Source organism: Capra hircus, chromosome 7 (genome assembly GCF_001704415.2).
Source record: "Capra hircus breed San Clemente chromosome 7, ASM170441v1, whole genome shotgun sequence".
In the NCBI taxonomy this organism is placed as follows: Eukaryota; Metazoa; Chordata; class Mammalia; order Artiodactyla; family Bovidae; genus Capra; species Capra hircus.
The window spans coordinates 84,046,888-84,061,743 of record NC_030814.1 but is presented as its reverse complement, the minus strand read 5'-3'; the positions used below and the strand labels follow the sequence as shown (position 1 = coordinate 84,061,743).

General features: G+C 40.9%; 1 protein-coding gene across 1 annotated transcript in view; it reads right to left on the bottom strand.

Annotated features, from left to right (window-relative positions):
• MEGF10 (multiple EGF like domains 10) overlaps nucleotides 1–14,856 on the bottom strand; it is a 184,239-nt gene that overhangs the window by 51,398 nt on the left and 117,985 nt on the right. Inside the window, exons 6-8 of the mRNA XM_005682686.3 lie at nucleotides 10,402–10,648; nucleotides 8,481–8,601; nucleotides 4,447–4,583 (exon numbers count right to left, since the gene is read on the bottom strand). Of these exons, the coding sequence (XP_005682743.2) occupies nucleotides 4,447–4,583; nucleotides 8,481–8,601; nucleotides 10,402–10,648 (505 nt within the window). The remainder of the gene's footprint in view (nucleotides 1–4,446; nucleotides 4,584–8,480; nucleotides 8,602–10,401; nucleotides 10,649–14,856) is intronic.

Here is a 14,856-nt window from a genome sequence, read left to right as displayed (position 1 = left end):
AAGTTCATTTAGCATAAAATCAGATGTGTGTTGCAAAGTTATACAAGAGTATACCTATTTTTAGACCAGAGTGTTTTTTAAAGGCACTCTATTTTTAACTTCTAAGCAGCTTCACTAAGCCAAGTCACTTAGTTTACTCCTCAAAATGTAAACTTTAGAGAAAGAAATGCTGTCAATCATCCGGCCTCTTCATGGCTCTGCTAAAGGTTGGCAAGACGGTTTGGTAACCTGTCTGTCCAGGTGTCCTTACAAGGCAATACCAGAAAAAAAGAAAAAGTTATGCTCAAGGTAAATCATATTACTAAAAGAAACCCAAACGCTACATTTTGGACTCCAGGAATTTAACTTGAGGAAAAGCACAGCTCTAAAAATGGGCAACAGGAGAGAAATGGGAAGCATGGGAAAATGTCTGCCATCAAAGACAGGGGAGCAGTGTGACTACTCTATCTTGGCAGAGACTTCTTTCTTTCTGAGCAAACAAAATCCATAATAGCTGGGCATGACCCAGATTTACCTTTCTAACCTATAATTAAACACACTACTAAGTTTGTGTTTTAAACGGCAAAAAGCCATTCGAATTTTTCTTAGGAAAGTAGTCAGCAAAGCTTGGTTCACCATCCTGCATCTTTTTCATCAGTGTGGCACTTGTAAGAGAATCCTGTTAGTTTCCACCTACCATACCAAAATGGTAGGATATCTTTCTAGAAGTAGATCTTTTCCATCTTGAAAATAAACACAGTGGTGAAGTAGATTACACCCTTCTCATTGTCTGAATTAAGACTTTGTCAAGCAGTCTTACCTCCCTTTTGGGCTCATTTTTCTGAAAGAAGCATCATTTCCCAACAAATTTTATGCCCTCAGTGTTGCTTTTGTGGTCCCATGTGGAATAAGGAAAGTAATCTTAGAAGTCATTAAAAGAGGAAATAATTTCTTTCTTAAGAGATGGCAGAGAGGCAGATAAAAATATAGCAATAAATACTGGCTACAGTAGAAATATGAAAATATGAAGTTTCTGTTTGATTTTATTTTTTTTAAGATTTTTTGAAATAATACCCTGGAATTTGGAAAAATGGACACACATTAAGTTTTGATAATCTAATAAAACATGACGCTAATGCCCAAACCAATGAGGGTCATAGACTTGACTATCATTTTGATTATCTTATTGCATCTCACTGTGAACTTATGGAAAAGAAAGTGCATTAGCATGGAAGGGGAGCCAGGTCCCATTTTCTCCTTTGTCCTTTTATATATGGCCTTCCAGAGTGACCGGGATAATTGGGCCAAAGCATGATTTACTGTGAAAGAATCACATTCCTCATCGGACCGGGATCAATAGATCGGCTGCCTGCCTTTCAAACACCTGAAACTTCTGCTCTTGGGAAAATATTTATATAAAGAACACTGGGAAAGAGTTAGCTTTTCCTCCATACTGGAAGCAGAAAAGACTGCCTCTGTTGAAGACCACTTCTGCATCCCCCCAATTCCTGTCTACAACTCTGGACTTCCCCTCCTTTGGCCCACATTCTTCTTCACTGTGAGGATGGTACAGAACGTTGCACAGCGTAACATTCTGGGCCTTCCCCTTAACAGAGTCCATAACTGATCCAGAGACCTCTGCACCCAGCTAACACGTAGGAGGCAACAATCATGTACGTGGACTCACGCTAGGCCATCAGAAGCCCCAGCGCAAAGATGCCACGACAGCCCCTCGGCACTAAGAACACTCTTTCAGCCCCTGCGGAAGGGTTTTTGTGAGGATCTGAGAGCCGCCATACTGGCTGTGCCACGTGACCCTTGCTCACCACACTGTCCTCTGAAACCATCCCACAAACCCTACAGCCTATTATGTGGGCATCCCATGAGCTGCTCTGTCTGCCTACGAGGTGCCTATTTTGTTTGTTCTGTGTCCTCTCTGCCTGGGAGGGCCATCCCGACATCCGGGGTGCACTCTGGGCCAGCTGCCTGTGGTGGTACCTGCTGCCCTCTGGCCTGACCTCAGTGGTCATGTTTTGCTGACTTCTCAAAACAGGGGAAAGGGCAAATGGCCCTCAGACTGCTTTCCCCACACCTCCTGCCACAAATGGCTGCATAACCACTCGCTGTCTCTTTCACGATGACGAATGTGCTTGACGTCGTTGTGTTGCGTGTGTGTGTGTTTCTGTGTATCAGAGTAGAAGTGGAAAGAGGAGTCATGTCATCAGTTCACCAAAAAAACAAAAAACCCACAATCGTTATAAAAACAAGTTAAGAAGCAAGTTCCTTCTTCACTTTCCTCTCTTACTTTGGCTCTTTGCCTGCCTGGCCTCAAATCAAAAATTCACCTGAAAATTAGCTGTTATCCCCTTTCCCTATGTTCTAAATGAGTATAAGCCTGCCTGTATGTTTGCTGATTTTATGTTCCTTGAATTTGAGACTTAAATCCGGACAGGGCAAGAAAACTATTATATTTAAATTTTTAGTGTCCAAAAATATTACGCAGAACTATTACTTAGGGTTCTGCTTGGTCCCATCCCTCTCTTGCCCTGATTCATCTTTTCATGTTAAGACTTTAATACAACATGGATCCAGAATTCATCTAACAACCTCATTTTCCAAAATACAGCCATAAACCAGGAAGCAGAGCACAAGCACTTTCTGAGCACCCCAGTTACATGTTATAGAAACCATGTGCTAAAGGTGCCAGTAATTTATAACATCAAAAATTAAGGAGAATACATAACTGTATTAATGAAACTAAACAGATATTACTTAAAAAGTTTCTAATAAAAACATAGATTTTTAAAAAACTACTCAAAGATGAAAAAGACCATCTACTAGAAACCAGTAACAAACAGCAAACTATAGTGGAGCCATTTTCAATTAAATTAGGAAGAAGATAGGAATTCCCACTTTTATCTGTATTTGTCAACATTCGTTTAGAAGTTTGGGCTTCCCTCATAGCTCAGTTGGTAAAGAATCCACCTTCAATGCAGGAGGCCCCGGTTTGATTTCTGGGTCAGGAAGATCCGCTGGAGAAGGGATAGGCTACCCACTCCAGTATTCTGGCCTGGAGAATTCCCTGGACTGTATAGTCCATGGGGTCGCAAAGAGTCAGACACCCCTGAGCAACTTTCACTATTCCACTATACTATTTAGAAGTTTAAATTAATGCAATCACTCAAGTAAATGACATATTACAAATACTGAAAAGAAGAGACTAATTTATCTTTATCTGTAGATAATAAAATAACCTTAGTGTTTGCTAAAACTAACATGAGAATTAAATAAGAAGTTTGGTAGAGTGACTAAATAAAAAATAAATATTCAAAGACAAGATTTTCTTTATCCAGAAATATCCAATTAAAACTTAAATGGGATTCTTCAAAACTTATAAATAAATTTCTTAAGAAAGTGGGAAAACACCCTACAGTATCTTATTAAAAGTCATAGACCAGAATTTTAGAAAGAAAAACATTAGAGAAGAAGGTTAAAGGAATTTTTAATTCATAGATATAAAAAAATAATGATAGCTGATAGCTAATATTTATATAGTTTCTAGATATCATTCAAGTTAATAATCACTAGTATTTATACAGTTCATAGAATCACTCAACTACAATAATAGCTAATATTTGGAAGATTTAGCACTGTTCTAAAAGCTTTAATGTACTCATTTAATTCTTATAACCCTAGAAGAAATTACAATTATTGTTTGAACATTATAGATGAGCATATTTCCAAGGACAGAGGTTTCAAATTCTTTGTTTGGGGCTAATATACTCTTCTGTCTCTCAAGCCTCTTTCTCTAATTTTACAGACAAGCTAACAAGTTGGTTATCAAATCTTTCAGGATACAATGGATTAAAGAGCAAATTAGTAGCTGTAGGCTGAACAAAGCACTCTGGGTAACACTTTACCACCTAACACACAAAACGGACAAGCTGTGGATATAAAACCACACACCACACAAGCATCAGGAGAGACCTGTAAGTCCCACCGGGTCTTATTCCTATCACCACCACACAGTTAAACGACACACAGTCTTAAGAGTACAGGGCGTCGTAGGAAGGAAACTGTATGCCTGACGTATCTTTTAAAGATAGCTGAGCACACACCCTATTTTAAAATAAATCTATCCAAAAATCTTTAAAATGTTAGAAGTGTTGGGGTTTCAAGTGGCTACCCTAATCACTTAACTGTGTAGCAATGATCCATCATGGGTTTCTGATATTTTCTCAGTTTTTAAAAAAAATGCTTTCTCTGCATCTTCAATTCACTATCGTCGTCAGTGGTCCAGTTGCTATGCACTGAGCTGGGAAGGAATCTGTCAAATACACTGATACCTTAGAGATGCTTCTCGGAAGATTATAGAATAGTCGCAGACAAATGGCAGTAAGTGTGCGCCCGGGACCCTCCCAGCTTCGCTTCCATGATACAGTCAGAGGGGCGCAAGGCTGCCCTTACCTCTCCCCCGTGTACCCGGGACCGCAGTGGCATTGGCCTGTGGCAGCATCGCACGTCCCTCCATTGTGGCACTGACATTCTTGCGAACAGTTCTTTCCAAAGCGACCCTCGGGGCAAGGCTGACCACACACTGTGCCCTGCATTCAGAGAGACTTGGAAAATTAGCTGCGCCTCCAGGAAGGGTCAAAGAAGAGAGAGAAGGGCGAGAAGAGAGGAAGCAGGAAGGGAAGGCAGGGTGTGGGCGCAGGGCTGCACAAAGATTAGATAAAGGAGATTTTAGAACGCAAACTCTGTTTACCACCTCAAACACGTTAGAAGTTCTAAATTGACTTATTTTCTTAGTAGGCCTAAATCTCAAGCTACACGCATAGGTGGCAGCATAGTAATCATAAGAAATACCTATGTTAAAAAAACAAAGTCACCTCAAATGATTATGGGACCCTAAGGCATTCACAAATCCTCCTAAGTGTTCTTCCTTGTGTCTTACATGTACAGTAAGTGAACAGCACTTATTGAGCATCCATTACATAAATGATAACATCTGGCCCAAATGGAATATTCAAATACTTTACCATATGTTCTAGAGAAAATACACCTTATTGTTGGTTTTATTTCTTATAAGGAAGCATTTAAAAAAGGATTGACATGTTGTGTATCTGAATTAACATTAACATTGCCTAAGAAATACTTCAACAGAAACAATTCTAGACATTTTATTTTGGAAGAAAAGACACTTTTATTCTCAGCAGGTTCAACAAACATTGCTGGGCCAAGATCAATAGGAAAACTAATTTCCTGGGAGAGAAATCGAGAGAGTAACTTGGACACATCTTCTCACCCTAGAGGCTGTCTGTCTTGTCAGATATTGTCATATTTATTCCAGTCCTATGTGGAGAAGCATAAGATACTTTACCAATAAGTCAATGAAATACTCTACTATTTTCTACTACCTTTGGCTACATAACTTGGCTTTGTAGTTTATCATGTATTTATTGGAGTTACTATTACATCAAACAAAATAACCCCAAATAACAGGGATTTTTACAATGTTTTTAACTGTTGGAAGCTGTTGCTTTGTCCTCCTTCTCTATAAAAAAGACAGACTGTGGGCACTCTGAAATTGGAGGCTAGCGAACACCAGATGGTTTTGTAAATGTTTATTCTGGATAGCATAAGAAAATACATTTCCTCTAACTCCTGGCTACCCACAAAGGCAGTTGGTGTGCTAATTAAGTCTCCTCTGGTGGTTTCTAGCTATCTACCAATGAGAAAAGTTCTTCCAGAATCTTGGAACTGAAAAAGCCTTTGAGAGATGATTCAAATCAGTGCTTAAGTGAGAATCATCTATGTGCCAGGCATCGTGCTAAGCTCTGAGAATCAAAGATAAAGTCACAACCTTTAATTAGCTCACAATATGATGAGGGAGACAGATATAAAAATAGCTCTAACCCCTCATTCTAGCACAACATATTAACATGACTAGATGAAATAAATCTGCCAAGGGTCAATCCATGGTAAGCCAGGGTTCTGGTGAAAATTCTCACTCTCTCAGGAACTACTCATATTTTGTAACGGTCCCACATAAGCTTTAGAGATGCTGTTGAAATAGTGTTTGCAAAGAAGGATTAATGTGAGTCAATAGCTTTAGGTAGAATATTATTGGGCTTCCCAGGTGGCTCTAGTGCTAAAGAAGCTGCCTGCCAAAAAAAGGAAAGAAAGAACCGCCTGCCAATGCAGGAGACACAGGATACATGGGTTCGACCCCTGGGTCAGAAAGATCCCCTGGAGGAAGGCATGGTGACCCACTCGAGTATTCATGCCTGGAGAACCATGGACAGAGGAGCCTGGTGGGCCACAGTCTATAAAGTAGCAGAGAGTCGGCTATGAATGAAGTAACTTAGCATGCACACAGGACATTATTAGTTGAAATATATACTTGTGTATGTGTAATAGGAATATATAGCCACCTATGAAAAGCACCTAGGATTACTGTACAAATAAAATGTTACAAAGAGAAGTGTAACTTAGAAGCTCAGCTGCACTTAGAGAAAAATGACCTGAAACATTCAGTAAGAAACATCCATCAGGGTAGGGGTGCAGAATATACGAGAAGCTCTACTCGGCTGATAGAGAAGGCCATGTGTCCTCCTACTGGGACTCATGGTTCAAACTTGTGGTTACCAGCATCCTACCTCATGACCACTCCAACCCAGAAGAAGAAGGCTTCAACCTCAAGATGAGGCAACCCTACAGACAATGTCTACACAAAAATTCTGCAAGTGACATTCCTATAGCTCATCCAAAGAACAAAGTAATGACCAGTGTTTGCAAAAGGCTGACTATAAGAAATAAAAGAAGGGAAGGAATCAAAGATATTTCAGCATTTCTACTTTGGGCAACTAAGAGAGAAGTGTTGGTTTTAATGAAGACCAAAAAAAAAAAAAAAAAAGGTAAAAAGAGAATCACCTTAAGAAAGGTTTGGGTATATGACAAATTTGGTTTTACAAACACTGACTTTGACAGGCCTGCTTCCCAGTCAGTAGTTCTCCAAGAGCTCCTCTGTTTGCCTCACCATCATGCACTCAACAAAAGGCCCCCTTGCACTGACTCTATTGCTCCATGGAGTTTCTCCAGGCTCTGCTTCCTTGTCTTGTCTGCTTATCATTTCCAATTCTTGCCTTGGGTCTGATATTTCTTTTTCACTTCTCCCAGTGGTCTTGCCATCTTGAACCCAATCTTACTTCCCATGATTCTGACTGAAAGTGGACTCCAAGTCTTCTTTGCTCTATTCCTACAACAAGGGCAATGCCATGTCTGCCTCCTAAGGCTCCAGCCTAGGCATAGTTCAGGCAGATAGTGACCCATGTCTTTAGGTTAGACCAGGGTGGGAAGTGTAACAGCACAGTGACAAATACATACCTGTGTTCAGATCAGAGAAAGTCAAGGTTGAGAAAAATCAGCTGATGACTGTTAAAGTAATGGATCTTAATGAGATTTCCAGGAAAGACGTATCATGAGAAAAGAGAAAGACTGGTGCGAAACACAGGAAATAAAATGGTACGTAAAAAAAAGAGAGATTAGGAAAAGAGATCTTTAATAAGAGGTAGGAGAAGGGGTTATCAAAGACGTGGAGAGAGAGATTAGGAAAGGGAGGTGGATGAGCAACAGAGTCAAAAGCTTCGGAGGAATGAAGTAGAATGAAGATGGAGGAGTTGTCATTGAATCTGGCAATTACATCACTCGAACCCCGGCAAGAGCAACTTCACTACAGCTCATGGAGATGGAAGGTAGTCATGAAGTCAACTGCTGTTTTGTTTTCTGTGTGTTAATGAAGGAAACAGACCTTGGTCATTCACTCTTCTGTCTTCAAGCAGACTTTTACAGAAACCAACTCAGAGAAACACGAACCAATACCATTGCCTGATTTTAGAGTAATCTACCTAGTAAACCAGCTTTGACATTGTGTATTCCACATAAGATCAAGCCTGTGAGATACTACACAAAGGAAGAGCATCATGGTCAAAGTTGGGAAGTATAGTAAGGTACAGATCATTACACTAAGGGCTCTGAGTTCTTCAATACTTGGAAAACTTGATTTACCTCAGTGAGTCTCCAGATTCAAAGGCCAAATACCTTTTTCACACAACACTTCACCTGTTGAGAATAATGTTCCCAAAGAATAATGATCCATAGAACATAATTATGAAAATGCTGATTTGAATACTTACAGTGTTTAACAGCTTTTGCTGTCGTGTGAAAGGCAAGATATTTCCCTCTTATATCCTGAAGGGAGATGCAGGACAGAGGGCCTACTAACTTTTCCATGAGGACCCTTAGTAAACTTCAAGTTCAGGATTTAATCACCTTCTGCCTTCTCTGGACTAAAAAATTCCTGCTTTGAAATGGTCGGGTATTTCCAGTTTTGAAATTTTTATCCATTGATGTGACATTCTTTTGTATTAAAGTTCTCCCCGTGCATTTTCACTCGGGGATCCTGAAACAGGGGGCTTTGGCGGGTGGGGTGGGATGCTTACCAGCCAACCAGAAGGACAAGAGCACTCTCCAGTGACGTGATGACATACGCCTCCATTCTGGCAGGGGCATCTCTGCTCACACTGTGGTCCATGCTTGCCAGGGGGACAAAGATCCTCACAGCTGAGGGATTAACATGTGACAAAGGACACCATAGTTTATCCCAACCTACGACCCTTAGGTTCACAAACACAGCAGCACCCAGGACCCTAAAACAGACAAGCTCCTCTGTTCAATATTGTTCGTTTTATTAACATCAAGAGCACCAATCATATTGACTGGAAGGGTCAAGGGGTCACCTACTCCTTCTCTTTTGGGAGGATATTTTCTACTGAAACCATTTCAATTTGAGGAGAATCTGTCCTATCAGAGAGATGACTCTCGCTGGCCACACACTCCTTAGTGATAGGAACTATCCATGCAACTCTCAAAAAGCCCATGGGTTACACTGGAAGTGTACTTGGTATGTCTGTTCTAATCTCAAAGCAGAAAGAAACATCTTCACATCACCTAATCAGTACATATTCCTTGCACTCAATTTTTAGCATTCTCTTCTTCAAAATGATGAGCCTCCTCCATATTGAATGAATATACCTCCTAGTCTAAGCCTTTGCCTTTTTTACTCTCCTATGAAATTGCTTCAAATTTCTCAAAGCCTTATTCAACTGGGACCTTGATAAAAACCCATAAAAGCAACATTAACAATTAAATAGTCTGAGATGCTCATCCATTTTTCTGAAAATCAGGGCTTTCTTGGCTAATTCAGTTTTTTCTTTAGCTCTACTTTACAGCCTTAACCCTGTCAGCAGGAAGCAGCTACCTAATCAGCCACATTTTTTTCAAGTTTTAGTTCTGTGATTTACAGGTGTGATTTTCTCAGTAAGGGAACAAGATTTTTTAAATCTCACTTTTGGGGGCAAATTCTGCCTCTTAGTCTGTTTGCTAATACAAGCAAACCAAAGAATGCCCTTCCCACAAAATGAAGAAAGTAGTAGAGACAAGGGCTTCCTTGGGAGCTCAGCTGGTAAAGAATCCACCCGCAATGCAGGAGACCTCGGTTCAATTTCTGGGCCGGGAAGATTCCCTGGAGAAGGTATAGGCTACCCACTCCAGTGTTCTTGAGATTCCCTGGTGGCTCAGACAGTAAAGAATCTGCCTCCAATGCAGGAGGCCTGGGTTCCATCCCTGAGTTGGGAAGATTCCCTGGAGGAGGTCATGGCAACCCACTCTAGTATTCTTGCCTGGAGAATCCGCATAGACAGAGGAGCCTGGTGGGCTACAGTTCACGGTGTTGCCAAGAGTCGGACACAACTGAGCAACTAAGCATAACCCAGTAGAGATTAAATACTTGCTTCTATGTTTTCCAGAAAGAATTAAACTGTGTGCACATATACTACACAAATGTGATACAAGTCTTTTTATATTCACAAAACAACACCTACATATCTACAAGCCTTAAATAACCCAGCTAACCTTTGAGCATAAACTACTTCTAACATCTATTTCCTTCTCTAAGGCACTGAACTCGTCCTCTTTTATCCATCTAATTAACTGCCACACAGAGCAGAACCACATGGACCATTAATAGCCAAAAGTGTAAAATGAATGCAATCGAGGGAGTGTCAAAGTGAAACCCAAATCTGCCCCAGAAACCCCAAATATTGCTACTCAATACAACGTCCAGGCCCCTCTATCCCTGCCCTGTCAAAGGAATGCATGGAAGCTGGTTCTGAGACCCTGACTGGGCTCTGATGCTCGACAAACAGCAGGAGCACCTGGCAGCCGTCACTGCCTGGAGTCCTGTCCCCTCAGTAACTCCTTAGGCAGCCAGAGAGACGGAAGTACAGGAATATGAGGCTGGCAGCAGCAGGAACAGAGAGGGTGGGAGGGCTCTGCCACGCTGCCCAGGGGCGCATCACTTACAAGGCTCCAGTGTAGCCGGGTGGGCAGCGGCACTCCCCCGTGACATGGTCGCAGGTCGCTCCATTCTGGCACTGGCATCTCTGGCGGCAATCGTTGCCGTAGGTGCCCTGCTCACAGCGCTCCTCACAGCGCCAGCCCCGGAAGCCCGCAGCACAGTGGCAAGCCCCCGTGATGGGGTTGCACAGGGCCCCATTTTTGCACTGGCACCGGCTGCTGCAGTGAGGCCCCCAGTGATCACCGTCGCAGGCTGAGGTTGGGGAAAGAAACAGTGGAGGGCATCAGAGTGCGGGTGTGGGTAACGGCAAGCTCTTCAGTACCAGCTTTCCTCTCCCCTTGGAGAAAGCGGCTGGATGACCCCTTTCTCAGCAGGACTTAGGTACACACCTACAGCAATATTTCACTGGCGCTCAGCACTGGACCACTTTCTATCACTGCATTCCTCAAGCATCGCTTGAGGCCTGTGTTCAGCCTGTTTCCTGCACCTGGAGTGTTGTGTGAGATATGGGCAGAGTCACTGGCTTGGGGAGGGTGTGAGCAGTTTTGGGCAGAGAGGAGGCTGACTAGGCAGGTGGGAATGGTCAGCTTATGCAGAGGTTTTATACACATCAAGAAGTTTGTACTGTATCTAGTTGACAGAGGATTGGTAATAAAGGATTTTAAGCACTGAGGGTCAATGGAGATTTGCCTTCTAGTAAGATCAGCTGCCTGCAGCATGAAGAAAGGGCAGGAAGGAGCTGACAAGAGCCAGGAGACCGGGCAAGAAGCATGGTAGTCAGCGGCTTAGTGAGGAGGCCTGGACTCACTCAGTGACCAGAGGGACAAAGAAATGACCCACATGCAGTCCACTGTAGGGTGGGCTGATCCTGCTAGCTATGGGCCTGGGCCGAGCTCCTGAAAAGGAAATTGATGCGCTTTCACAATAAATCAGTCAAAATATGTGTGACTGGGAGGTAACCAGAAAAGGCAGGGAAAAAAAAAAAAAACTGGCTAAAATGTTTAAGTCATTGACTTATTCTAAAAATATAACAAACCAGAACCTGAAAGTGGACAGCAAATAAACAGATAAGAGGTAGATAAAACCAGGAAAGACAAAGGCAAAAAAAAAAGCATTCAAAAAGCTTTAAGATGCATTTCCCAAGAAAGGGAATAATGGCTTTGATTCAAGTCAAAGAGCTGGAAAAAGCAGAGAAGAAAAAAAACTTCAGTCGCAAACATTCTAAAATTTATCAAGGGTGACAATAAGCAAAGTCTACTCTTAACATGCATTGCCTAGTCAGTCATCCATTCATTAATTAGATGCTATAAAAATCACTGGGGAAGAAGTACCCTGCCTAGAGTTCCTAGGATAAATTGCCTTTATGATGAAACAAAGTTTCATCTCATAAAAATTTTATAATGTCAGATACAGAATAAACTATTGAAAAAAGCAAAACTAGGTACACAGAAAACAACATTTTAGACTTGCAGGATTCATCTTCCAGTATTAGAACCTACCTTTCATTTCATAATATCAAAAAATTTAAATGAATAATTCCGTTTCTAATAAGCATGGCTTTAGTCTTATTAGTACTTTAATAAACATACTTTAACACAATTAAATAAAAGCAGTGAGAAAGAATTATTGAACCTAAAGCAGATCAAGAAAGCAATTACCTAAGAACAATCTTCTTTCACAAAATAAGATTAGGTGATGGTTCCAAGATGAGATTTCAGCTTAACTATTATTCATATGAATAGTTTTTTTTTAATTGCCTGTAGATGTGGACAACACTCCTTTTTCTTTCAGTTTTAATTCTTTCAATCTAAGATCCATTCTTAAAAAGATTACATGGTGTGTTTCTTGAAATCCTCCCAGCTATCTCAGTTGGAAAGGAATCTGTCTTGTTCTGAAGGTTCCCCCAAAGCAAACAATTCCTTTGTAACTAGTGCCCTGGTTCATCTGTCCTAAGAGTAAGGAAAATCATTCTATGTAAGTCAAAGGTATTATTCTATAATTTGATCCTCCCATCCCCCCACATCTTCTTCACAGTATAGTCAATCTAGTGTAGCACTGTTCTCTATATTATAAATGATTTTACTCCTTAAATGTAAATACATCCTTGACACCAGTATAGCCCAAATATATACTAAATACTACAACTTCAATACTTTGATGCATTTTTTTAAAGTTTATTCCTCTCCAAAATGTCCATATTCCTTTCAACTTCTGGGAACCTCATTTTAAATTAAAGATACATTTTCCTTACGTATAATGGAGAATTAATTAATTGACACAAGAAAACAATGTAGCTAATAAATCTACCTTAATAAGGATATCATGATCATGTTAAAAGAATTAAAACAGACAAACCAAATAACAACTCATGAAGGGTTTGAGTCCTTTCCCTTCACTGTGAAACTGGGTTTAAGGGTGGGCTGGAGCATATACATTTTATAGAGTATATTTTACAAAAAGAGGTGAGTGGTAGGAAGAAGCCAAGTACTGAGGGGACAGAGCTGGTCTCTCCTCTCCTTCATAATTCATTTATTTGCCCACCCCCTTCAACAGCTTCTCTTCTAGCACAGCAGTCAGGCAGATATCAGCTCTATTATGATCAGACAAAAACAAAACTCGTAAGATATCTCCTTGTGGTAGAAACAAGTTTATAGCAGAAACTGATGACTATCGGCATCAATCCATCCATCTACATAACACAGTAGTCAAGAGACATGAGATCAATCACTGGGTTGGGAAGATCCCCTGGAGAAGGAAATGGCAACCCATTCCAGTAATCTTGCTGGAAAATCCCATGGACAGAGGAGGTTGGCAGCTACAGTCAATGGAGTCGCAAAGAGTCAGACACTACTGAGCGCACACATATACACACATCAGCATCAAAGAAAGGGTTAAAGCATTAAGGAAACATTATCGTGCCGACATGGTTAATTTTCTGGCTGTGTCTAAGCATTGTGGCATGCTTTGAAGTGACAGCTTCTCCCCTCGGGGTTGTATTTCCCTAAAAAAGCCATTGATACATATGCCTCACAATGTGAGTACGAGGCACCAACATGGACTCCGTTGGGAGGAAAATCCACAGACAGAAGTCTACAGAAAAACAGGCAGGAAGTAGAGTAAGTAAGATACAGAAGCCTGGCTTGAATGTAGGCTACACTGTGACTTCCTTTTTTGATTTGTCAGATTTAATTGCTTCAGTACATCCACTGTTAAATGTCCCCCAGTGAGTTAACACAGTTTATCGCACAAAAGCCAGCTTTCTTCCCTGATTACTACATACACAAGAGTATGCTGAGTGTCCTGACAAGAGGCAGCATTTGTTTCTTATGTTTAATGCCAAGCTTGGACAATTATCCTGAATTTAACTAATGCATTTGGAAAGACAGTTTGAAGAGGGTGAACTCAAATTATCTGGCATCTTTTGGTTAACATTTCACCCAAATTTCAAGGGGCAAATGTTTCACTCCTCAAGAAAAAGGGACTAGGTTGGTTTCTCCCGCTGACAATCTTTTTAAAAATATATGTATAACTGAACCACTGTGTTGTACATCAGAAATTAACACAACATTGTAAATCAATTATACTTCAATAAAATACATTAAAAAAAAATGTAGTTAACATGGAAATAGCTTGAATAGCCTAACAGGAAAAGGTAAATGAACAAAATTTTGTTTCAGATTAAAGAACTCAGATGCTAATAAGGGGGTGATGCCTCCTTTACAGCTTCTGGTTTCAGCTCTCATTGTGCTAACAGCTAGAAACAGGCTGTCACATGCCATGTGCCCAGATTCATGCAGATATTTCAGGAGACAGCTTATCGAGGGTCTCAGCATAGACAGCTTACTCTAAGAAGCTCTCATAATAAGTTAAACAAATAAAAGGAATTTTAAACTACTATGCAATATCAGAAGTGTACAGTCCAGGCTACAAACCCTTAAGGACAACTAGCAGAGCACTGAAGAGAATGGACTTACCCCTGGGCCCTTACGGCTGTAACTTCTAATGACCAGAGGTTACACTCATGGGCTAGGGACTGAAATTGACTCAAGCCTAAATCTTTTAAGTACATGCTTTCTGCCAGGCGTGGTACTAGACCTTGACTTCAAACAAGAATAATAAAGCTCATGTTTCTACAAGCTTACAGTTTAATGACAAGGTGTCAAGTTAGTAGGCAAGAGCATAAATACGCTGTGATAAGCGGTAAGGTAAGCATATGGGCTGGAAAACACAGGGATGACATTAACGAGTGTTGGTGAGTAGGGAAAGGCTTCCCTAACAAAATGATGTCTAAGATGAGACCTAATGGCACAGAGAACCATATATAGGTGAACTGTGAAGGATTTGTATGTAGAAAAAAGGAGGAACTGCAAGAGGGAGGTGCAGGCAGTTTTACCTTCAGAAAGAATAACATGTGCAACAGCCAAAAGGGTTTGAAAAGACAATCATGAATGCTCTGTTGG